This window comes from Vanessa tameamea, chromosome Z (genome assembly GCF_037043105.1).
Source record: "Vanessa tameamea isolate UH-Manoa-2023 chromosome Z, ilVanTame1 primary haplotype, whole genome shotgun sequence".
NCBI lineage: Eukaryota > Metazoa > Arthropoda > Insecta > Lepidoptera > Nymphalidae > Vanessa > Vanessa tameamea.
Window position 1 is genome coordinate 3,154,760 of NC_087341.1, and position 27,813 is coordinate 3,182,572.

General features: G+C 35.3%; 1 protein-coding gene across 4 annotated transcripts; it reads left to right on the forward strand.

Moving 5' to 3' along the window:
- The first annotated feature begins 258 nt into the window (after window positions 1–258).
- LOC113403896 (large proline-rich protein BAG6-like) lies at window positions 259–26,257 on the forward strand. Of its 4 annotated transcripts, none has more exons than XM_064220455.1 (23): window positions 259–397; window positions 477–597; window positions 3,405–3,522; window positions 5,929–6,116; window positions 6,232–6,378; window positions 7,105–7,221; window positions 8,537–8,580; window positions 8,666–8,807; window positions 14,030–14,206; window positions 14,317–14,794; window positions 15,409–15,594; window positions 15,778–16,380; window positions 16,743–16,893; window positions 17,648–17,708; window positions 17,786–17,869; window positions 19,157–19,333; window positions 19,521–19,751; window positions 20,125–20,277; window positions 20,425–21,008; window positions 21,141–21,204; window positions 22,327–22,513; window positions 23,691–23,856; window positions 24,281–26,257. In XM_064220455.1, the coding sequence occupies exons 2-23, from the start codon at window positions 535–537 to the stop codon at window positions 24,321–24,323; spliced, it is 4,164 nt and encodes a 1,387-aa protein (XP_064076525.1). In that variant the 5' UTR covers window positions 259–397; window positions 477–534; the 3' UTR covers window positions 24,324–26,257. The 4 variants fall into 4 exon arrangements, with proteins under 4 accessions (XP_064076525.1, XP_064076529.1, XP_064076528.1 ...); XM_064220459.1 differs by having other exon boundaries at window positions 14,317–14,440; XM_064220458.1 differs by having other exon boundaries at window positions 7,105–7,182.
- Window positions 26,258–27,813: the final 1,556 nt, after the last annotated feature.

Below are 27,813 nucleotides of genomic sequence, written 5' to 3' on the forward strand. Positions count from 1 at the left end.
AAGTTTTACTGAATTAACATTACTTGTTTGTCTGTTCGTTCAATATTTTTAATATTACTTGCACTATACAATAATTTTAAGGTATATTTCTAAAAGATACAATATTCCTATGAATTCGTTTCGAATTACATGCTATTGAATAACCTATATATATAATGTGTATACAGAATTTTACAACTTTGTACGTATTCATCTTTCGAGCTCTAAATGAAAATAATATTTACTGACACAAAGTCACGCGACGTAACTTATGGATTTAATAAAGACTCGCATATGGCAACATTGTATTTTAATCTTTCTCCATCTTTCTCTCTCACAGCGAATCACACAGTACGGTCTGTTATACCCAGCTAAATTTGCTAATAATTTTCCAGTAGAAAATTCTCCGTTTTGAAGCGTGGGTATATATATGAATCGGTGTTTTATAAGTGGTTTTGTGGTGTTATTTGGTGGTAGAAGACATTTTTGGATTGCAGGTGCGCTTCGCAACGTATTATCTACTTTGCCGAGGTTGTTTCATGTTTTCGTACAAATATGATTGAATTCACGATAAAAACTTTGGACGGTAAAGACCATCGTTTTACCGTGGAAGATGATGTAAGTAAAATAGAAATTAATTTAGTCTTATAAATATTAATTATAATTTGACTTTAAGTACGCAAAATGTCTATGTATATTAGCGTGTATGCTTTTAACTAAAGTTAAGGCGTGGTATTTATAACATCAATTTCCGATTTTGTTTTATCTAGATCTATATTTATAAAATGAAGAATCTGTAAAATGTGTGTTTTGGCACCTATTTCATTGTAGTACTTACGAACTGGGCACCACCTTTTCTTTGTTCTCCCTTATAGGTTTAATAAAATCAATAAAAATGAGTGTAACTAATATTCTTAGGATTATTATTATGATAAAATCAAAAGTAAATTTAGATTTTAATGGAAAAGTTGCCATAATTCTCATAATATATATTTAGAAAAAAAGAATGACTCCTTTTGCTTTCAATAAAATAATGTATTAAGAAAACAAAATAAGAAATTATAAATTCAAAATACTTACAGTTTTTAATTAACTCTTTAATCATTTACTACTATTGAGATTCAATAGCAATTTGTTTTTGTACAATTAAGAGAAACCTTTTTAAAATAAATTATAAAGCACAAGTGAGCACACAAACATTGAAGCACTCACTATCCCTTATTTATATAATCCAATATGATAAAAATCCGGCTCATCAGTAGACAAAGGCAACCCAAGCGACTAGCCACTTGTATAAAGATGTTTTCTTATACAAGTGTGTACAACTGTCAAATTCTGTTGTTACAATTCTGACACAATTACAGAGAGTTTAGATACAAGGCCAATGGTTGTATGTGCTTTTTTAGGGTTCAGAATTTAACATTGCCAACTCATAAATTTGGTACTGCTACTGCGAATTTGTTTCCGGTAAACATAAAATGTGCATATTTTGAAAATTTGGTTACTATGTTTGTAGAAGTTAAATATCCAACTTCTTAAATATCATTTTGACATTCATTACATTTCATAATCATTGCATCAAATTACATATTCATTACATCAAATTAAAGAAACATTTATCTTTGAGAGATTTTACTGAGACTACCTGTAACTATTTGAAGTAAAGACAATATCGTCTTCTTGATAAGGATCTTCCTAAGCATAGTTACTATCAGTTTCATCAACAAATATAAAATATATAAATACAATTTATTTAACAATTATATCCACTTAACATTAACGCATGACATGTTATTGATCTATGTTAAATGAAAATATTTCTTAATATACATACATAAGGAACATATTAACAGCAACAGAATCCAAGTTTTTTGCTATGGTTTATTTCTAGTTGTATATTGCTGCAATTTGCGAAGTATATTATTATTGATAGCTAAAAAGTTGTAAAATAAATTTTTGGCAATGCTTTTGGCTCTCATGTATTTTAATATGTATGAAATATGAAACTAAAATATATTATTACCTAAAACCTTTTTATTGCTATATTTATACAAAAAATGCGACTGAAAAATTAAAAAAAATATTGTTTGTTTTGTTTCTTTTATAAGTGCTAATTGTCATTATATATACATAGATAAGTCATGAAAATTTGATTTTTTTTTTATTTTATGTAAAATAGCTTTTACTTCTTTTTTGTTATATTTTTTACTAAATACATACACATGCTTAGTACTTTAATAGCAAAATAAAGTAATAAAAAACAATTTGAAGATATTACCAGCATATTTAATCCAATATAATTTTATATATTATTAATTCCTCTTTTTGTTTATACTATACTAGTATCTGTTAAGGATACAAATGAAATAACAGATTTCTAACTAATACAAATAGTTGTATTAGTTAGAAATCTGTTATTAGACTATAGAGTCTATTTCAATTAGTGAAGGTATGATGAATGATAACTAAACCCTAGATTTACATATGCCACTCGATTTTCTAATAGTTCAGCTATATTTTGCACTACTAACAGTTCTTGACCAATATATCTTTATTCATAATACAACATTATTCCACTTTACTATATCTACTTAAATTTTATTTCCAAAGATTTGATAACAGTTTCATTGACTATGAGATTATTTAAGCCATTGATATTCTGTCAATTTGATGACAAGTGTTGTTTATTTGGTTTTTGTCCTCTTGTTGTTGGATTAGACTATCGAGAAACATACATTTTTTTTATTTTCTTTATAGTATGTGCTATACAGATAAGAGAACTCTTTTAAATACTGAATCTTGAACTACATTTGTATAACATTTCAACACTGAATGTTGCCTTAAATAATTAGCATTTGTGAATGTATTTTTTTATTTTTTTACATTATAAGTGTTTCATGAGAATTACTAGAATTTAATTACAATAATTAAAACAGTAATTAAGAATTAGGGTCTAATGATTTGGTTTAGGGCAAAAGGCAATCTGTCAAAATGCTTAAACCTTTTATAGCAATCTGGCCAATGCCCTAAAACTGAGTTGAGCACTAACATCCATTATTAACATGTCTAGTAAAACAGGCTATAGAAAAAATTAACACAGCCAAGTCGTTGGTTGTGTCATTAATTAGATTGTTGTTATCAAGTAAGTTCCCAGCATAGACCACTTGTAATGTAAAGTCAAGCTAATTGTGATAGGTTAACATCAATGAACTTCATATATGAAGTGAATACAAGTAATAATAGTGTACTGAATAAAACAACAATACAACTACAAAAATATTTTATTGAGATCAGAATTAATACATTTATAGGTTGTAATAACATGTATGTGTCTGCTCGCATGTAAAGTCATCCTATTTATTTTGCTATATAATAACATGTAATAATGAGTTTTCTATCGATTTTTATATATATATTTTTTACAGATTACTGTTGCTCAGCTTAAAGAGAAGGTGTTGGCGCAGATGGGAGTTGAGATTGAACTTCAACGTTTGATCTTCTGTGGAAGAGTACTACAAGATGAGAAAAAACTGGCAGATTATGGTAAGTAAAAAAAACAATAAAATTTTATTTTTGATGTATTATATCGGCGATAAATCGCAAGATTATGAGCAGATGTTATGTAGTATGTTACGGCGTACCCACGGTAAGAGGCGATGCGAACGTTGGAGCGTCCATTGTCCCGCCTGGACCCCGCCCGTGCATGAGCGAGGAGCGGGTGGGTGGCAATTCGTGCGGCGCAGTTTGTCAGTTAAGGGCGTATTGATCGCCGCCGCGAATTGAATACAGGGAGCGAAATCTATATATTTGTTGTCTAGACATTGCTCAATAGTAGTTTTATAGTTCGATATATTATATTTGGATGAATTTGTGAAGGATATTACGTCGAATAGCTACACTACACAATTAAATTATTTTGGTCCCTAATTTCTTCTCTGCGAATACGTTAGACACAGTAAATGCGTCTTACATATATTTGCTTCTATCAACCATTGCGTCACCTGAAACTTGCGATCCACTCACTAACATTTGCTGATCGCACGGGCGGCTATTCGTGCAGCGATGTTTGCAAGACACGGTCAGTTATGACAGTCGCTGCGACTGCTTTAGGCCGGGGATTCAAATCTATGTATCCGTTGTCTTGACATATTTTGGTAATAGTAGAAGTTTTTGGTAATCGACTGAAAATAAATGAGAACGTTAACAATTCGATTTTTTTTTCCTCTGAATTTCATCATATATACTCAATTGGGAAATTATTATTAATATTTCATAGAAGAATCCGTATGGAAAATAATTTTAGCGATTATGGTATTTTGATCAACAAATCGATCTTTGGCGTTCAGAAAGCAAGTAAGGTGAAAACCACAGATGATTACTGAAGTAGATCTTGTTATCTTTTTTTCTGTTATTCAAAGTTTGGAAGAATTAGGGTGGAGTGGGGTGGGGTAGAGTACATGATATGATGTGGAAACAGCATCGTCTCTATTGCAACTTAACGATTTCGATTAGTTAATTATTTACCGCGAATTACGCTCGAAATCGTACACGGGCCGTGCATATGTGTTTGTTTTTATTTACGTCCTATTGCCCGAAGTTCGAGCGATTCGAGTAATTCTTAATATCTCACCCGCGCACTACAATGACCGGTGCAGTTAGCCAGTCCTGTTAGCGAAAACCTTAAACTTTCCTAGGTCTCCATACACAAAATTATAACATCTATCTTTCCGAAATTAATCGATATAAATACAATTTAACTTGATATTTTGATAGTTCACTCAGTTCGCATTTCGCTCTTATTGTCGCTTATTATTAAACCAAATACGATGCCGAAAGTAATAACAGAGGTATTGTTGAAAGTCAACTATATAAACAAGTTCTTTATGAAGAAAAATCAAGATGGAACAATGAATCAATTTATAAAAATAAATGAGCGCTTTGCTCACTGTACCAGGTAAGTGCGGCCATATGTAATTGGGAATCCCAAATTTACCCAACCATTGAATATATTGATTGAATATATAGGTACATATTAGTATATTAGTAGGTGTTTTAGTAGATAGAGTTACATAATTATGAAGGAAGAATGTCTGAACATCGTCAACAATTAAAGATATTTGGTAGGAGGTAGGCAATATTGAGATTAAAGATAAGTTGCAAGCTGATTTCATCTTTATAATTATTCTTAGATTCAGTTTTATTTTGGAAACATGGACGCATGACCGTTTACACATGAAATCAATTATACATAAGTCGATAATAAGGGTTGACTGGAGTCCTCTATTGTCTTTAATGTATTTTAATACAATGATTGGTCTAAATTTTATTCTGATAAAATAGTAAGAGTTATTATAAATAATAATTTAATAATACTCATAAAAAGCTCGGAAAACTGGTGCACTGTTGAAACTTTAGAGGTTATCAGATTGCTTATATGTTCAGTAGGAAAAAAATGTATAATGGCAAAATAATACGAATAATAGTTTAACTACCGTAGGGTCATATAAGTAAAATGGCTAATGTAGTTAAGCGGCATTCAGGATAAAAAAATATGAATATTGACTGATATGGATGTGGATACGGCGCGATTGGTTTACGGCACGGCAGTCCTCACTTTGGGTTTTAAATATTATTTTATTGTCTTACCATCTGTCCAGTTGTTAATGCCAAAACCCACGGCTTTACGATACGTAATAATGGTCCATAAAGATGAGGCTCTTGTGGTCAATTCCTGCCTTCAGCATGGACAATCTAGCTTAAGCTTGTTAAATCCTGTTACTAACTACGACCTAAGACTTGCCGTTGATGCTCATTAGGCACCACGCAGGGCTACGTGTAGGGTGATTCTTGAATGGGTAAGATGGAGTGCAACAGCGAAAACCCAAACCCTGCTGATTAGTTTCGAAAAGCTGAAAGTATTATATATTAATTAATTTAATGCAATTTTAGGTGTTCAAAACAAAGTAATACACATGGTGCAAAGGGCTCCGCCATGCTTGGAAGCCCGTTATTCTGCGCTAAGGGAAAGGGAACGAGAGAGGGAGAGGGAGCAGATTTTCACTAACCAAATCAGCTTCAATTCAGATAATTTAGGACCGGTACAAATAAATACTACACAGCAAATGAGAAGGCTCGTGGTAAGTTTATGTCGATAGCGTCCTTAAACGTCGTCCGTCAAATGTCCAAATCAGCAAAAGTGAAATGGAATATTTTGTTGTAATTAAAATATATAACATAAAATATAACTCACAGGCGTTGGCTGCTACTGCTAATGGGATTGAGATCGAAGATGAGCCAGCTAACACTCAGTCACCGACCTCTGCTCGAATGGAATTCCTTCGCCACATTATAGAAGAAATAAAGGCATTCCTTGAAGCCATAAAATTAAGCGAGAGTGATGTAAGAAATATGGCTTATTTAGCACAAAGAAGCAGTTTTTTAACTAATAATAACTATATATACGAATAAACCAATTATTCTCACCGTAAACACATTCCACAACAATTCCAGTTGGTATTAACTGGAATTTTCCAGGTTTATTGAAATAAAACTAATTAATACTCCTCGAAAAATACTAATCTCGATTCAAATATCGTATTTAAAAATCGATCTTAATCCACAGTTATTTTCAATCTTATCTATAAATAAATTTATTTATTTTTAAATTTGGAGCTTTAAAATACTGACACAAATACAGAAGTCTTACTTATCCTTAAAGAGATTTTAACCCGATATAAGTTTTGTTTCACTTACATGAACACCGGGTCTGACATTCTTCTTAATCCGATTGGATATTTCTAAAAAATGGTTTCTGTTATATTAACGACGCGTCACAAGTTTGACATTTTAAAGAAGTGCAACATAATTATAACAACATGTACAGTCGATGAAAAAAGGTAAAATATTTTGATCAGTACAGGAGCTATGATTATAAATGTACCTACGTTTAATAATATTTTATCATATTCCTGCTCATACATGGATATTTACCAGGTTAACATCGTATTTATAAAAAAAAAGATGTACAGTCAACATAAAAAAAAAACATCAAAAAAATATCGACGAGAAAAAGGAGTTAAGGTTATATACATTTTCTTTTGTTTTATGATTATATTGTGCCTGTAGGAGCCACGTAATTATCCAACTGATGATCCATTGGAGTCTACAAGCGGAATGGGTGCGTCTAGTTCGGGGCAGGACGAGGTGATGTGTGAAATCCACCAAAGCCCGCTTCTATATCAGGTTGATCATTAATACGTCTATCTGGTTGAGACAGGATGATATATATCGAAAAATACTTATGTTTCTTTATCCAAGGAATATCAGTATTGTTATTATTTAATTCACAAGTAAACAATCATCCTATCTTTACCAAATAGATGTTTGGTGCGCATGGCTTCCAAATTTGGTATGATTGAAATCAAGAACAGAATTTGGTTAAATGTAAGTCGGCTAATTTGTTTGTAATTAAAGTGATTTTATATTTCTAAATAGTATTATGAACTTTCATATTTTGTTCTTGGTTATACTAACCATTGTCAAATAGCTAATTAATAAATAAGTTTTACTTAAAATTTAAAGTAAGGGTTTGAATGATATTTATTGAATACGTTTCAATACGATTTTATTTTTTTGTAAAAATATTTTAAATTGGTTGGAAACATAATGTTCCTTATATTATTTATGATATAATTATGAATTTCAGAATATCTATTGATTATGCTAAATGACAATACTAACGACCTATAAGATGCGTTAACACTTATGCGTTTTGATTTTGTTATTCATCATTATGCGTCTTTTGTTAAAGGTGATTGGGTTTAATCATAAATTGTATTGCGATTTACGTAATATGAACGATCGACATTGCAAGGACGTTTCGTTCTATTGTATTGCATTGAATGTTTTAACATTATTGATTTTTCAATCTAGGTTCATGGAGCTAATAATAAACTCTCCTGACTGCAATTTATTGACTTAAGAACCGACTGAAAATTAGAAGGTTCAATGATTAAAATAAAAAAAAAAAAATGTATTATTTTTGTAACGAGACGAACATCGACAGTATGCATCGAGTTTCGTGAGTTATCCAGTTCTTGCATAGATTATTTCGCAAATCATCATAAAGGCTACACGATTCGAGCATGTTTACGAAATAGTTAAAAAAAATGGCATATCAGATACCTTTCGTCAGAATGAATCAGAATTGTGAAGAAATGTACAAGTGTTAAACGTAGCTATAGAGAATAAATCATAAATTGCGAACTAACCCTCATTAGAATCATGGATATGGGACATATGTGCATCTGAAACATTGACACGGCTTGGTGAGGTTTTTAGAGCTTCCTAATTAACCATATGTAAATAACAAATCGTTTCTGTTCGTAATAAGGGGCCTGTGATTTGAATCTTGAAATGAAATCTTGCTTGTCAATTTTAAATTCAGTTTTTACTAAATACCTAATTCTTAACAGCGACTAAAATAATATAAAAATTATTGTTGTTTACATGACTTGGTTAATTGATTTACGTGTTTCATGAAAATTTATTTCTACAGATTGAGGCAATGTCAGGAGCTTCTCGGGAGAGCCGAGGGCGCAGGTTAGTCATTGTTATCTTGAAATCGAAAAATATATAATGGAAACGAAATTTTGTGATTAATGATATTTTGTATTTCTTCGTGTAGGATTCGTGCAATGCGTCCGATACATCACACACCACCACGCGATTTTGCCGATCTCCTCGAAGAACTGAACCGTCTCTACGACGAGTTTGCTCCCTTCAGGGACTTGTACATTGGGACGCTGCGCGACGCTAACACTCCCGGCGTAAGTATTTATTTTATTATTCTTAAACTTCTGAAAAACAATGTTAGAAGATAAACTTAATTTTAATACCAGTTAGGAAACGTCTTCCATCTTAAAACTGCGTTATCGTACTGTGTTATATTAATAGTTTGTTCTATTATGGCTTTTGAACTGATTAAAACGGAATATTTTATTGCTAAACACAATATAAAGCAGCAAGCAAAAAGACCCAAGATGGTCCAGTGGTTTGAATGCGTACGTCTTCTCCGATGATTGCGAGTTCAAAATAAGGCAAGCATCACTTAGGTGTAAGTGTCTGAAGCATGTGAAGAGTGAAGGAAAACATCGTGAGAAAATCTGCGTGTGTCTGAGTTAAACGAAATTCTGTCACATGTAAATTCACCAACCCGCATTGGAGCAGCGTGGTGGATTACGCCCCGAATCTTCTCCTCAAAGGGAGAGGATGCCTTGGCCCAGCAGTGGGAAATTTACAAACTTACAAATATTATTATATATGCAAATCGGCTCCTGATTTTAGTACGCACAGAAACTCAGGAGATAGATCCATAGCTATGAGGTAGCAACCCTGTATCGAAGCCGTATGTCGAAACTTTTTTTCTTAATATACAGAGAAATTTTGGAAGATGGATCATGATCCAGTAGGATGAAAATTGTTGGTAGAGTTCCAGACTATCTATTTAAAACTGGTGATATAAATCGTTCTCTTTGGCATCGTCAGTAGTGGTTACGGGCTTAGTGTGCGTCATCCGAGTAGAGAACAAGCGCTAAACACAACTATCACGGTTTCACAATATTTTTATTAATAAAAGCAACAAATTGATTAATTAACACTTTAACGAGTAATAACACCGACCAGCAAGTTCAGGACACTGATCTGACTTTAACAGACAAATATACTTCAACGATCCAACTCGATCAGTTGCTTTTTACTCAAAATGTAACCCCGAAAACTATCTGCCACCCTACAAACAAGATGGCGGCTCGACCCGGCTCGAGACATATGCTTCGCTCTGATTGGTTATTACGAGAAATACAATATTAACTTCTATGAAATTACTATTAAATTACTTCTAAAATGTAACAAATCAAATAAAATTAAATTCAGAATTTTAAAAGATATTAAAATGTAAAAAAATAATATTGTGCATGTTTTTTTTTTTTATATCGGTAGGCGGGCGAGCAAATGGGCCACCTGATGGTAAGCGGTCACCACCGCCCATAGACAATGGCGTTGTAAGAAATATTAACCATTCTTTACATCACCAATGCGCCACCAACCTTGGGAACTAAGATGTTACGTCCCTTGTGCCTGTAGTTACACTGGCTCACTCACCCTTCAAACCGGAACACAACAATACTGAGTACTGCTGTTTGGCGGTAAAATATCTGATGAGTGGGTGGTACCTACCCAGACGGCCTTGCACAAAGCCCTACCACCAAGTAAATCAAACATTAATCAACCCGACTCATAGCTTCCTCCGATATATCTATATATAAACTCTTAGACAGCCTTCTTGGGTTTGCTGACGAATCCAATTGTGACGTTGAAGATGAAGAAGAAGAAACACACACAACGTCAGACATACACACTCAATAGACTGTTTAGATTATTATTTTTTTAATTCAATAATTTAAAATTTGGGATCGTTTAACAAATTAGTATAAAACGATAATTATTAAAAAATGCAGGACCATTTTTGTTACTATACAATATTTATTGACAATAGTCGATGTTACCATGTAAAATATACTGATATTTTGTCAAGCTTATTTATGTTGAGTGACGAAGAAAATCTGATGCTAAAGCAGATAAAAAAAAGTTACAGACTTGTTCGTTTTCTTTTATAAATTTACCGCCATCTATGATATTCACTATGGATTTGCGCAAAAATAGCGTTTTGAACGTCGACGAAACTGTTATCGGAATTTTGGAAGTAAAAAGCACAATATAGCGGAGTTATTAGCAAATTGCATAAAATACGTAAATCTATGGTTCCTTCCTTTATAATCTTTTTTCCTACTTCCATTGGAATAGACTATAGTTGCAAAAATGATCATGGCTTGGTTATTTTACAGCGGTCTCTTTAAAATGTTATCGATTAGGTACTTTCTAAATACGCAAGCACTTCTGGACATGTTTCATAAATGAAAAGGAGGGTGAATATTTTATATCCGTGCCCACAGAACTGAATGTTGAGATTGTAAACTCTGAAAAGGAAAATTGCAAACCTTTTTCTTTGGAATGACAAATTATTGTACCGATATAGCCTGAAAATTTGTGCCAATTAAATTGATTTGAAATTGATTGGATAATAAAATATATTTCCGTTTTACCGACATGCTATTTCATTTTTATGTCTGATAATAATAATGTCTCAGTATCATGATATGTTAACATTAACAAATTGTTGGAGTGTTGAATATTATTAGAAATTGTATATGTTACCGTAAGATTACAAACATCGTTAGATTACAATCTATCTCGTCAGATTGTTAACTGTCGAAATATTGTGAACCGTGAAATATAATTGCAATTTAACGCATTATTTCGCTATATTGTAATCTATCGATGGGAAACGGTCAAATTGTGAACTGGCGTAGAACGGAATGCATCATGCCCGCTGATTGGTTGAACGTTATGTGCCCCCCGCCTCCCCGGCATCCGCCATATTATTTCACCGTAAAATTGCAAATACCGTTAGATTATAATCTATTTCGCGCAACTTGAACGCCGTTCACTTTCACCTTGAGACGGCGAAGCCGGCCTTGCTCTTTTTTTTACCGAGACCCAGATATCCTCTCCTGCCGATACAACTTTTCTTTCTTACCCCGGGTACAAATTGGAATATTCCTTTGTACCACGAGCTGGGGTGTGTGTTTACGAAACTTTGTGTGTATAGAAATGATGCTTTCGACGCCTCGGCAGCCTTGAAGGACCTATCGATTATCTGACTGCGTGTAGACTGCGACCATCTGCGAATCTACGCGTGCCTTCATAGGTCCGAAACCGACCAACTGGTTGCGCACGTCCAAATGGCTACAGATTCCGTGCTGCAGCAGATCCCATCCGCAGAGATCGTAATTCTTGGCTATTTTAATGCTCACCAAGCCGAATTGATTGGATCACGCACAACCGATCATGTGGGTAGATCTGTTCTCGACTTCGCCTTAGCATATGATTTGATACAACTGGTCACCTCGCCAACGCGAATACCAGACCTGCAGGATCTTACACTTTCCCTGTTGGACCTTCTGCTGTCTTCCCATCCGGATAGCTATCAGGTTATCGTCGACCCCTCTGGGCTCGTCGGATCACTGTCTCGTTCGGAGTACAGTGCCGGTTGCGCGGTATTCACGACCTCGTTTCGTGGGTTGCTGCCGCGTGTGGCACTACAAGTCAGCAGATTGGGATGGGATGCGGTTCTTCTTTGCATTCTACTCATGGGAGCAGGTTTGTTTCTCGCCGGATGATTCGAGCGTTGTTGCTGACTCTGTTGCCGTTTTCATTCCATATTCTGCGGTGCCCATTGGTGGCAATTGCAAGCCCTGGTTTGGTCGTTTCTGCAAAACGGCCTCACGCCGAAAATGGGAACGTTACCATGACTGGGCTAAAGCATCGACGTCTCGGCATGTGAAGACCAGCTCATTCAGAAATGAATATAACTCTGCCTCTAGATCCTTCAAAAACGTGATTGCTAAGGCGAAGACGGAGTACATTGGCAGAATTGGCGAGAGACTGGTGCGCCTCCCTTCAGGAACACGTGGGTTCTGGTCTCTCGCTAAGGCTGTCTTAGGAAATATCTGTCAGCCTTCATTTCCATCTCTGCACAAGTACGGTGAGTCATTGGCCCATACCGCGAAGGAGAAAGCTGATCTTTTAGGCTATCTCTTCGCGTCGATTTCGACTCTGGACGACCGAGGGAAATCACCACCTACATTCCCGCGGTGTGATACCACGATGCCGAAAGTTAAATTCCGGCAAAGTGCAGTTCTTAAAGCACTTCTTTCCTTGGACATTCATAAGTCGAGTGGACCCGATGGCATCCCTCCAATCGTGCTACGGACATGTGCTCCTGAGTTGGCACCGGTCTTAACGCGTCTTTTCCGGCTATCCTACACATTAGGAACCGAACTCCTGGAAGATTGTTTTGATGCATCCGATCCCTAAAAAGGGTAACCGCTCAGACCCGTCCAATTATAGGCCTATAGCCATCACCTCCTTGTTCTCCAAGCTTCTGCGTTATCTAGAGGAGTGCCAGCTGATTAGCGACCGTCAGTACGGTTTCCGTCGGGGTCGCTCAGCCGGTGATCTTCTAGTTTACCTTACTCATAAAGGGGCGGAAGCAGTTGCTAGCAAGGGGGAGGCATTAGCAGCAAGTCTGGACATAGCGAAGGCCTTCGATCGCGTGTGGCACAAAGCGTTTCTTTCGAAGATTCCTTCCTATGGGCTTCCCGGGAAATTATGTAATTGGATTATCAGCTTTTTGGCAGATCGGAGCATTAAGGTCGTTGTCGACGGTGCATGCTCCGACTTAGAATTCGTCAATACTGGTGTTCTACAAGGTTGCGTTCTATCACCCACTCTGTTTCTTCTGCATATCTGTGCTAATATTTCTCGGGAAAACGTCGAAGAAAACCGAAACAAACTTATGTCTGAAATTGAGTCTGCGTTAAACAAAGTCTCGGCTCGCAGATGCGTTCTGCCTTACATCTTATTAACCCTTAACATCTTATTGTTACTGTTCCGATATGTTGAAAAAGTTTATATTTTTCAAACATATTTATTTTGAGTTTTTATTTAATTTTATTCTCGAACCTAAGGCAGTCGTACACTTTTATCATGCTGTTGTTGCCAGTCCTAGACGTCGAGGTTGGCAGCGGAGACTTAAAATTTTCACAATTTTTATACTTAAACCTAAATAAGTGAAAGCCTCGATTTATTTGATTTCTTAAATAATTGTCATTTGAGCTTGAAAATAAGACAAAATTAATATTCTAAGAGCCAGTGATCGGCAGACTTACGGTATAGTAGCAATAGTTTCTTAGCGGTCCTAATGAAGGTGCATTATTTTGATTCTCGCACTCTTAATTTCAAATATATGTATGTATGTATATAATAATAATAATATAGATATTATTATTCGGTAAAAATATCAATAGAACTTACATTTATCAATACGTTACTATTAATAATTCGATTATTATTATTTTTGCGTATTTAGCCCGCTCTCTCTGAAGAAAACCTGCAGCGTAGACAGCGCACAGCTGAAATATGTTCCGAGTTGTACCATAGCTTCTCGCACGCATTCCACGCAGTGAGCGACGTCAGTCTGCTATTGAACAATGGAAACTCACGGCTCACTTCTGAAGCGCTTTTGCGGCACACACTACCCGTGCAGGTATGGTTATTTAATACGGTATAATAAATTCTGTGTAGAAAGAAGCAGTTTGTTAAAAATACCAAAAGTAGTTAAGGTTACTTGGAATAAATCACTGTAATTGTCCACAGGCGCATATTAATGTCGTACAATCATCGACTACACGGCGTCCTCTTAATTCGTCTGGCCCCGTTAATGGGTCCAACCAAATGCCTGCCGATGCTCAGCCAGTGCTAATCAACAACTCCCAACCCGGTAGGAATACCACACAGCCAACTGTCAATATAAATATACAACCAGACCCCGTTACCTATCAAGTTGAAATAGAGACCAGTGTACCCATACCGATCAATCTCGAAAATACAATTAACGGTGCAAACCAGGCCGCTAGTACGGGTGAAAATAATCAAAGCCAAAATCAAACTCAGGGCCAGACCCAGGGACATAGTGTTAGTCAGTCTCAAGGTCAAAGTCAGCCTCAGCGACAAGGCCAGGCTGCAGGCCAGGGTCAGGCTCAAGGGCAGGGTTCAGGTCAGGGGCAGGGCGAAGGCCAGAATCAGAACAGTAACGGTCAAGATGGACAAGCCAACCGTCGACAAGTAATGATTGGTAAGAACTTAGTTATCGGTTTTCAGGCTTGATTGGCCTCCGCCCAATGCTACTAATTGAATGACATGAATTTGATGTCGCCTAATCCATGTCGGGGTCTTTTCATCTGATTTCAGTTTGGCCTTACATATCATGTTTTCAAATTCTATTTAAAGTTAAAATTTAAATTGACTTTATAATATTTTATTATACTTAACCTGTTTCATAACAAAACAAATGTTTCCGTTAAATGGCATCGTATTTATACGATTTTTTAATAATAATAATTCGTTGTAGTCATAAAATTATTTTGCATGTATTGTATTGTTAATAATTATAATATATGTTATATAATATTTGAATTTTTAATCTTATTTGTTTAACATAATACCGAAATAATTGCTTGCCTGTCTTGGTTTCGAATTAATTAACATTAAAATTATTAATAATTAATTAATAAAATTACGGATTTTCGGGTGAGGAGTGAGGAACTAGAGAAGGTGTAGTAGAGATCTGTATACGAACACACTTGTGTATTATAATATCTCCTGCTTCCTCCGGTTAGCTAGTCTCCGCTGAAAATGGCTGCCGAGGTCGAACACATCACCATTATATTCCATTTCTGCATTTTGTAGATTTTGAGAATCTCTTCAGGGGATTGGGTCAAGGCGGAAGTCTTGGAGGCGTAGAAGTTGTGATGAGTATGGAGGAAATTCCTCAAGCAATGGGGGGTCAAGGACAAAATAATAACGCGCCACCAGCTGGAGCTCCACAGCCGCCTGAAGGCGGACCTGCACCTCAGCCCCAGTTTGGATCACAAGGTTTGGATCGCAATTTTTGATACAGTTTTTCCTATTATAATGTAAAAGTTGTAACCAGCTTATAAATAATGAACACTATTTCTTATTTCCTATTCAACTTTCACTTAATTCAACAATTTGATATTTCACTCGGAGAAAACGAGTTTGCAACTTGAATACTAATGCGGCTTAAATTTTTGGCAGTGTTTTTCGCTCAGATGCCGTGGAATGATCTAGCGCATGGTGATCTTGTGCATAATATCGTGTCATCTGTTCTGCGTCATGGCTTACCCCCCGGTGTAGAAGGGTTTTATCATTTACCTAATGCCTATCCGACCCTGGAGGAAACCAGAAATATGAATCAGTACCAGGCCTTAAACCAGGCCCTAAATCAAGCTCAATACCGGGCCGTTACACAGGCCCTACATGAGGCCCAGATGGAGGCACAGAGGGAGGACGAGATGGAGGTCCAGAGACAGACCCAGAGGCAGACACAGACTCAGGCCCAGAACCAGTCCCAAAGTCAGGCTCAAAGCCGAGCCCAGACTCAGAACCAGGCTCAAAATCAGGGCGACAGTCGTAGTCATTCTTCGGGTCAAAGTCAGACTCCAGCCCAGGTCAGAGACCATAGCCCACATATCGAAGAAGAGGATTACCCGGAACCAAGTCAGGGACATACTCAAGGTCAGTTGCAAAGGCATGACGATCAATCGGAGCCACAAAGTCCTTTTGAGCCCATGGAGCAATACCAAGAAAACGACGCTGAGGAAAACGCGAATATGGAACAGAACAATCGGTCCAGACGGTGTACGTATTTGGCTCGTTTATTTCAATAGACACGTTATTTTGTTTTAAACTAAAGCAGCAATACTTGGTATTGTTGTGTTCCGGTTTGAAGGAGTAGGTGAGACCGTGTAACTACAGGCACAAGGGACATAACATCTTAGTTCCCAACGTTGGTGGCGCATTGGCGAAGTAAGGGATGTTTAATGTTTTGTTTTAAATATTAAAATAATTAATAGCGTCAATGTCTAAGGGCGGTGGTAACCACTTAACATCAGGTGGTCCATGGTCGGCCTATTACATAAAAAATCTTTTAAGTTTTGTTTTAGTTTTTCTTACGTGGAATGTTATGGGCGCATGTCTGACGTGTTTTGTTCTGTTTACAGCAATATTTCGCAGACAACTGCAGTTACAACAGCAACATCAACAACAAGGTGCTCGACCACGAGTTCCAACACTTTCGATTCACACTCTGGCCTACGATAGATTCCTGCCATGCGACAGCCATCACGCCAGGCGTCAGCTACACAGACGCCGGTATAATATTACTGCCCTTTTCTAGCTAATTAATAAATGGTAATATTAAGCCATTAATGAAGCTTTTTTCACATAAATTGGTACACCTTGCAATATAGTATTTTTAGGATGAGGTCAATATCAAGGTTGAGGTAGGCCTTCGTTTTTGTATGATATGATTTCAGACCCAGGCAGGATTATAGTATATACTTCAAAAACAAAAGAATTAAAACATTTTAGCCAACTTTTCGCTTGCGTGGTAGCTATTCTCGTGTTATTTACTAGTGTTTGTGTAGTTAGTGGCCACTCATATTTTCGATGCGTTCTAAACTATGAGAATCTATCTAGACATATAAAAAAAACAAAGGTATTATTATATACCATTTGACAAGTTACTGTGGAACTATACGCCTCCGATTGTTAATTTTTTCATTCCATAATTAGTTCGTGACCGAGTAAGTTCTATCTAATAATTTGATAATTTTACATTACTTCTATGAATATGATCAATTATTATTAAACAGTACATATGTTATGTACATGTGTTGTATTTTTTGTGTTCTCAACTTAGCGTTATCTAGATATTTACATCATATAAATAAAATAAGCCACAGACTATAAAGTAAAAAAATTGATAAAGTATGAGGTTTGTATATAAATATTGAATTTTGTATATAAATTTATCAGAAATAAATTATGACTGAGCAGTTCTTTTGTACGTATTTTCTTATCACAAGTATTTGTTTTTAATTGCTTTTAAATTTACTTTTCACAGTGATCAGGCCTCACAGAATGGAGGGCTGCTACTAAGAGACAGCAGTCTTACACGCGTACAGGTAAGTGTAAAAATTATAACAATAATACGAGTATTTCTGTAAAATGTATTTTCTGATGGATATTTAAATTCTTATAGAATAGCGTGGAAACTCTGTTTGAGAGATTCGACAGATACACTAATAATGAGGAATCTCTGCTGATTGCTGCTGTGGTGACTCTGGTATGTTTTATCATTTTAATATTAGCTAAATATTCAGCTAATCCCATCGTTAATCATGGAACAAGTTTTAAGGCGTTAGACCCAATTTAAATTAGCCAAGTAAATGGCATACAATTTCAAATATGTATATGAAAATATATCATCAGAAAAGAAAAACGTATAAATACTTTTTTGATTTCGTAAAATTGTTGCATATAAAGAACGTACTCAAAAGAATTTCCAAAGCAATAATAATAAAAACAATAATAACTATTATTTAAATAAAATAAAATCTTATATGTATTTCTTAATAACTGTATGAGTATTGGTATCATCGGTAGTGGTACAGTTCGTATGCCAATCCCCGCTACCAGCGCCATCGAGATGAATAGCTGCACAGGTATACAAGCAGCAAGTCTGTTTCCAATAAATACAGCTCAGATAATTTATCGGGCGGGCTCGTACACGGCGCAGCAGGAACACGCATCTGTTTCGCATTTTAGTGAAGAAAAAAAAAATCTGTAATATAATAAACTATTTTTAGAAATTATAAAGTAAGTGGTGATTCATTAAGAAATTATAAAGTTCACGCTTCTAGTTGGATCGATTCATTCGGTGTGATTTTTCACCGAAATTATTCTTACTAACTCCTAAGTGTAAGCCATAGTCAGTTCAATACACGGAGACGCGCCCCACTATTTATTTGCGATGGGAAACCGCTGAGTGCTGGAAGCTCAACTTGTACTAACTAATAACTATCTTATATTATAAAATCGTGTTTTTATTATCATTACTACATTACATCCAAGATACTCAGGAATACACGTGCTAAAATGTGTGCCTTAATAATTTTAATTTTTCTATATCGAGAGGGTAATATAGAATATTACGCATTGAATAAATAACGAATGTATATGAATAATATGTCGTTGAGCATACTTCTATAGTTATGAATCTATTCTATCATTTCATTTCGTGTGCTTGTTCCCATACATATACTTGGAGTGTGGCAATGGAACTCTTGTTAGCAGCTTACATTGCACGCTTGCTCTGTAGCAATGGAGACAAAGAGTGGGGAGTGTCATCGTGGATTGATGATGAACTATCTAATATTGAGCACAATACAAAATTTTTGATTTTCTTTAATGAGTTGGAATTTAGGAACAGAGTCCTATCTTCCACATTTTATTTAAGATACTGCCCCTCTTGCGCCCGTGAGTAGGTTATGGTATTTTATACTTCTATTTTCATTTGTGACATTACACAAATATCATACATCATTATACAGTTTTGAGTCTTGTTGTGTAGCGTGAGGCCACATCGTTCTCGAGAGGACGCTCTCTTGTGCCTGAAGAATTGTTGCCTCTCCGTGAGCGCCTGCAGGTGTACATGCGCAATCTGATGCAAGGAGAATACGAAGTTGGTACCCAGGAGCAGCTGGCCGATTTGATTTTCGAACGTCATTCTAGATTTATCGAGCGCATTGTGAGTACATTTTATAAACTACCCTCATTTCGCAATTTCAGATAACTGGTTGTAATATAATTTATTTAATCAAATCTTCTTTAATCAAATCTTTACATCACATCTTTAAATAAAAAAACCATAATTTGTAACAGAAGTTCTTAATTTTTACTAGAAACTATCTATTTATATCGTCGTTTAATTTCAGGCCGCGATCACACCGATACGTCAAAACGTTGACATTGTTGAGTCAATGAAGGCGGTGTTGATACGCTTCCTGAATGAAGCCATGACCGTCTTGGACATGGAGAGCAACGATTCGTTTTCTCGACGGTTCCGCATTGTAATACCGCGCATGTTCTACGAACTGTGCGGTGTAATCTCTTACTTTTGCTTGGAGGGTGTGGAAGGACTCCGCACTATATACCGCAGTTTCTTGGTAAGGATCAACAGTTACTTTTTAAACAAATCATAGAGAAATACACAGTTTTCACTAAATTGAAACTAGTAATTCCATATTTCTATTGTATTTAAATAAATGAAAGGTCAATATGGGGATATAAAAGGAACAATATTATTAAATAAACCAGAATCAACTGATCTGTAAAACTTAAATATTAAAACGTTTCGTGAATTGGATATAAGTATAATAATATAACTTAACAGGATTATAATAAGGTGTATATTACTTTGTGAGTCACAATTTTTTTCGCAAGGATTCTCATATGAGGCAGATTCTGGATTTTTCTTCATGGATCAATAGAATACTTAACGAGTTATGGTGATGGTAATAAAATGACGTTTGTGTACAGGCTGATCTGCTGCAGAACCTTGATGAACCGGCTCGCGATCTCCTGTTCAGCATCGCTATGGAGAACTTAAATGCGGCAATCTATCGCATAGAGTCTCATAAAACACACTATGCTCAGTTCATACGCCGCAAACCGATCAGAATTTGTCCTCCAGTAAGTTTATATTTAAATTGGAACAATATTTTGTTTTTCTATTTCATTGGATTTTTATAAGAAAATCTGATTTAATAATTTAAATGAGATGTTCTATTAATATGAAAGAAATGTCGGTTATTTTAAAATAAAAAAATTATTCAACAGTCTAGTGACTCGGAGGACTCATTCCCAACAGAGGAGGATATGTTGGCTAACCAACGCGATGCACTCCCCTGTGATGCATTCTCACATAATGCGCATCGCCCCGGAGCTGTGCCACGACATCAATTCAAGTGTCCAGGGAACTACGCCATCAGGATGTTACGCACACGTGACCCGGCAGAGCGATCAGATGCAGGTTCCGCATCAGGATCACCGTCTTCTTCGGTTCCTACTTCCTCCTCAGCCCCTGCTGCTACCTCGTCAGCTCCTGCTTCCTATTCGGCCATGGACAGTCCATCGGCTTCGCTATCTCCTACATCTCCTTCTGCTCCAGCTACTCCAACGCATCCAACTGCTTCAGCTGCTCCAACCGCTCCGTCTGCTCCGATTGACCAGAATGTTCCAGAGGTTTCAGCAATACCCGAAGTTTCGGCACTATCCGAAGTCTCGACAATACCGGAAGTTTCGGCATTATCCGAAGTTTCAACGATACCCGAAGTTTCGGCAAATTTCGGTATTCCAGTAACAAATATCACCCACGTTACAAATGACAACACATCTGCCTCGAATAACGTGGGCCGTGGCAGGTAAGAATAAACGAATTATATAAAATGAATACTGAATCGAATCTATAAAATTGATTTATTAAAAATATATACGATGTTTTAACAAGAACTTATAAAAAGTAAGTGAAATAATATTGATTATTTTGTTCTCAGATTCATCCGCGGCAACAGATCGGGCTCCACAACGTCGTCAGATTCGTCTGGCAATATAAGATTCGTAAGTATAGTAGATGTCACGATAGTTGAATCCTCCACAATGCTATAAACATCGACCAGACACTGATTTATCATGAATTATAGAGACACTGAAAAAAAGATCACGAAAACTAATGTAATATAATTTAAGTAAACTTCATCATTATTTAAATCGCAACAATTAAAATATGCGATCAAATTTACCCTGCATTAATAATTTATTTTGAAATATGTTTATAAGTTGCTCGGCTTGCGAATGGAATTAGTAAGGTAACAAGAGATAATAAATGTTTTATTGGTGTATTATATGCGTATTTATTGAAACTTGATGTTAAACATCAGTGTGCATCAGAATCAAGGGTCTTAGCGTATATACATATATTTATAATATTTATATACGTTGAACGAAAGACCTAGCAATGCAATAAATATTATTAAAATCAAGGAATTAGTTTTTCCTCTTTTAAAGCGCCAACTGCTAACATGTTATTGAATTATTATTGTTAACTAACGAACTACTATTAATAGTGAAAATTAACATTGTGATTCACTGTTAATAGTCAGTCGTTAGGTGTATTTTTTGTATCTGTATGTGTTTCGCTATTATTTTGTATATGACAACAAAATGTTAATTGTGTAATTAACGTATCTATTGTTTATTATTAAGTCGTACTTAATTTAATTGTTAACATGTCAATATCTAATAATAGATAAATTTATGTAAAAATGTTATTTCTGCTAATTATATAATGCGGTAACTCTGTAACATTGGCCATTTATTATTGTAATAATAAAAAGAGGTAAAATTAATTTAATCATTGGATTTTTTTCTATTACATTGTTGTTATAAATATATTTCGATGCACACAACTTTCGCGTTGATATACGTATATAATTTCAAAGTTAGAAGTAATTTAGTTTTAGAATGATAGTGTTTTGTGTTGGTTCTATTTCGTGGACTCAAAATGTTTTTTTTTTTTTTATTATATATCTTCCACTTTAAATGTCAACAGTTGTCCATGACAGTAAATTATTTTTGAAAAATAGATACAAAACAACATACAACACTTATCGTTTCGATGTTGTCCCGTATTCTTTGTGAAAGCATATAGGTGGTGCGGGTTTTATTTCAAAAATGTTGTAGGTACCACCTGCGCAGATAGCGCAACATTGGGGCGAAGACTGGGTGCCCACATTTACACGCGACTTACAGCGACAGCGGGACACTGCTGAGCCGTACAGCGACGCGTATCTCTCGGGTATGCCGCCAAAGAAGCGTCGCTGTGTTCGGCAGTCGCGTCCGCCCACTACGCTCAATGCCTTCATAAATGGTTCGTGATTGTTACTATATTTCCAATACAATATACAATAGTATATGTATCGGTAGTGTAACACTTGCACTTCCGGTCCCGGAAAGACAATTAAGCCGTTGGTCCTGACCTCTCTCCGATTGCGCCGCAATGTCGACCTATCGGATTAAGAGAGTGAAGGAATAAAAAAGGGCACTCGTGCTGCTGACACACCTGTGCACAAAGACAACTCCCACATAGTTGGCTAGTCTCTGATGAGATTGCCGGCCGTAGCCGAATTCGGTCAGGCGGACATTATCATAGTATCATGGCTGATGCGCCTGGGAGTTCGCTCGCGAGTCCGCAGGATGTCGATATATTTTCTGCCAAAGTAACGGAATTTATTTATTTTCTAGGTTTATGAATATTCTGTATGGTGCAGGTTGAAGTATTGCCGAGTATCATTTAAATTTATCTTGTCCATTTTGCATGACGCGTTCACAGAAAGACGTAGACAGTGCTCACGAATTGTTTGTTTTTATTTATTTAAAGATCTTATTAAAAAAGGAATTGGAGCGAATATCACGCCGCCATGACGTAAGTATTTGAGATACTTCTATATGTTTCAGTATACCAATCGAAACGTGACGTATCTTCAAATACATTTTTTACAGATTGGAGGAATAGTATGCAAATTCAAATTTTAAACTTTGAACGCTCATGAAGATTTTCGATTTAGAGTCTGGTGGCTAGAGATAATGTCGACATCATTTTCTTCGTAGTAGTTAGCTATGCTAAGCTGTCACATTGTAGATGAACATCGCACCGTCTTCGGCGTCGCCCCGACATCAATGACTTGCTGGTTTTTAAACCGTCTGCAGCTAAATGACATCAAGTCAGGTGTATCAGGTCCGCGTTGTTCTAAGCCATAAACAATTTTTATTTGCTATGGTATTTCGTTTGTTCTACCGTTTTCTGGTCGGCCGCGCAGATCATACTTAATTGCTCTTGCACACGGGTAGTTGTCTGTTGGTCAACTAGAGTCGTTTAAACACAGATCATAATCGCAGAGACATATTCGCTGCATCGATCTGAACGACATAACAAATTTTTTGGCCACATGATATCTACCAGGGCTCGAAGGACATACGATTAAGCCTCGGGGTTGAGTGCGTTAATAACCTAACTATAACTTAATATTTAGACTCTATTACGACAGAAAGCGTATCGGAAGTGTCATCTGAGCTGGATGAAGATCAGGGCGAGGAGCTACGCGTTGCATTCAGAGAACACGTGAGGTGCATCGCGCGAGCCCGAGCCGCTGCCTCCGAGGACTACGAGCCGCGTAGGCTAGTGGCTACAGCGCGATTCCTCAACCAGAATAGGTGAGCTTAATTATCAACCCATAATACTTTAGAATTAGCTAAGACTCAGAAAATAAGAAGAGAACTAATGTGATTACAGACACAATGTCATAGTATCGCTGATCCCGCGGTCATAATGTGGATTTTCGTATCCGTAGGTTGTATAAGAGCTTATCGAAAAAATGCAGGTTAAATTAAACTTTTAGTGAAGAAACCTATGCTTATAAAAATGCATTAACAGTTAAAAATAATTTTGTACCAACCTGAAAGTATGATTAATTAAAAAAAATATTGCGTCAATCTTACTTACATAATATTTTTATTTATAATTTATATAACATTTTAGCGTTTTAAATAGTCATAGTCATTAAAACTCCTGTGCCCCTGGGATGGCCAACTTACTGCCCGAGTCCTGTTCTAATGAATGCATTTTGTTTTGTTTCAGGACGAGCACGCGCAAGTCGCCAGACAAAAACAGCTCGGAGTAAATGCACTAATAATAACGATCGGTTTCAATTTAAAAGGTTTAAATACACACCCATACTTGTCGCCTTTACATGGATTATGACTTTGAGAGAATATTCTCCCCATCTTACACTGATATTACATTTTGGAGTAGAGTGTAGTATTAAATAAATGTTTAAATGGTTCATGTAAGATAAATACCGTAGTACCACCTATACTAAATTTAGTTTTATTTCTAAATTCTTTAAAATATATTTCAAAACGGATGGACAGGGTATCGTGATGCGAATTTTTCCACCTAATCGGCATTAAAAATTGGAACCCTGTCGAAATGGTTACTTTTCTAGAATTCAACGGTGGCATATTCATATGTACATACTTTTGAATTTGGAAAAGTAGCGAAAAAATATTAAACTATCTGACTGATTGTTGCGATTTTGATCCTTGACTAAAATAAATTTGGAACTTTTTTTCAGCCCTATAATCTGTGTTTGCATCCCTAAACAAAATTCCTTTGGTTTCCTTAAATGTAAGTTACAATAGTTTTCACTATAAACTTCTATTATATAATAATTCATGTTTAATAGATGTTTAGATTGGTAATTTAATAATATCTATGTTAATGGATTGTAAGGTTCGCCTGTGTGTACAATGTCAAAATTGTACTACAGGCAGGATTAAAAGGGGGGTTGTCACCATTTAAAGGTATATGTTATTGATGGTTTTGGTGCATGTTATATGAATTAAATACAGAGCTATGATTATATAAATTCAAAATGATACGTGGAAAGAACTGCACTGTCACAATCTGTCGGTCCTTAAGGAAGATCCGTCGAATGTGTTCATGAACATCGCGCAGTCTGTTCCTTCCGCGTGTTAATATGCGGCATATCTGGAGTTAAAGGAGAGTTTCACTATAATGTTAACAATAAATGTTAAATCATAAGTATTTCCTTTTAAAATGTTTATTCAAGTAGCAAACAATATATCTCATCATTATATCAATAAATGTTAATTAATGTTATCATTATATTCAATAGATGTTAGTTTGGACGACCTTAAGTCGGCATATTAATTCAATTTTTTCAATGATCCTATTGTGAGTCCCAGTCACGGCTACGGCCATTTTTAAACTCTACGTGTCCACATATTTAATGGAATTAATTGTCTATGTATCCAGGTATATAACTAGGCTAAACGATTATCGGAATACAATGTTTTAAACAATATTTACTTAAACGTATGTATCGTTTCATTACAATTAGTATGAGAGTTAAACAAAGTCAAAAGTGAACCAAAATGACAAGTGCGATCATTATGTATATTCCGTTTTAACGCTTGACACGACGAAGAGAACGTTATCAAATCTCGATGGGATTTGTTTTTAAATTATAGGTTGTTTTGACATTTTGTTAACAACTGTACTGGTTGTAATGATATGAACTATGCGTCAATAAATTATTTACGATATAAGATGTATTACTTAGTATCGTGTAAGCTTGAAAAGCAGACAAATACTTTAATGCAATCAGCTAAATTATTTTCTTTCACATTTGAATCTTCCTTCTTCATTCGACTCGTCCGTCACCTTGTATTCTGAAGCTGCGTGACCACAAAAGGAAAATTGCCAAATTTTGTGTCGATAATCGTATTGATGACATTTCTGTAATGAACTCGAGTTGTCAACAATAAATGTTACGATGTTATGTAATTGTTGTCGATTCCGAAGAGTTACAGAGTTAATAACACAAAAATTGCCAACTATTAAATGGAAACGCACGATAATGTTTGCATTTCAAGTTTATATGTTTTATTCATTCATAATTGGGACTTACCCACTATATTACAGATAATCAATTATTATTATATAGATAATAGTGGATGTCGTAGATAATTCAGAGCTCAATGGATGTATGTTATGATTCAATTCCAGTTTTTACTAGTTTTTTTTTTTTTTTTAATTATAAATGTTTACTTCAATATTTAGAATCAATTTTTTATTAAAATGACGTTGGATGCCTTTGTTAGTTGCATATAAGTTAATATTGTTGAACATAATTATAGTCTGATACATTAATTGTATTAATGTTTTTTTTTATCAAGTTTCGAAAATAATTTGCCTACTAACAATGTAATTATTTAAATTTTAATAATTTCATGATCATTGTATACAATAAAATTACCAGCGTTACTTCTCATGGATTTTATGTTGTCTGGCTTCGATTATATTTGTTTCAAATTATAATAGCATATTAATAATAAAAATAGTTAATGTGACTTTTGTTTACTTTAACCAGATACCCTTTACTACTAACCGCAATACAGAGACATACGATTTATAATTTTGTTACTGTAAATATACCACTGTTAGACAATGGTTTTGACTTTATTCCAGCACGCTTCTACACAGGAAGCAGGATGCTGAACAGATCTTTGACTTACTCTATATTTTTGTCATGGTCAAGCACAAAATTTTAAATTACAAACTCAAATTAAGTAATTATTAAGATCCATACGCTCTATGACGTATTGGACCAGCTCGAATTGATTTCTTAATAAAAACTAATTGTACAGATTTTTTTTACTGTAGTCAAGTTGAGCTACTTCTCTTGTTGCTATAGTTGTATTAATTTAACTTAAATTTTGATTTATAGTATTAAATAAAAACAAAGAAACATTTGTCAGTAAATACCCTGTTCAAGTTAGCTTGATCTTTTTGACAGACGGGCTAGTGATGAGAAACAGAAAATATAACATATATAACAGTCGATGGAACGATGAAATGCGTAATTCAAATTAGAATTCAATTTTTTTTTAAACTTATTTTTCAAAAAGAGTTATACCAGCTAAAGAGACCCCAACCACTAGCCAAAGGGACCCCACCAAAAGGACCCCCGTTCGTAACAATAACTTAACAATGATCTTTAACAAGGATTTTTGTAATCGATATTTGTCGCAGTTACTGCTTGTTATTCGCGTCCCTACCGTCCGACCGATGTAACATTGTACAAGCGTCTATTATTTTCAGTGTTTCTATATAAATTTTACTTTGAAATAATAATATATAAACGAAAAAGTCTTAAAATTTTCGGATAACGCTTGAATCTTAAGGAACTTTTGTATTATATGTATTTTTTAAAATATTTTTACAATTTTGAAAATCATTAAATTAAGAAAATAATATGTTCGCCATTGCAAAGTTATGTCGGTCAGAAAATATTTACATCTGTCAAATAGATCAAGCTTTCTTGTACAGGGCATAATACGGCATACGGGCTCGTCAAATCCAACAAAGCGATTCCAAACTTAAGGAGTTATCTAGTAACAATTTAAAAGTTCTACCTTCCATCTATATATAATACATTAGATCAGCTCGATTGTAACTAATTACTTATGTAATATTGTTCGGACTACTAATATGTGCACTTTATCAAAGTTACACAATCATTATTAGAAGTAAATTAAAAGTATCTAGTGGTACGGAACCCTGAAGTCGAGTGCGCAAGGCCGAAT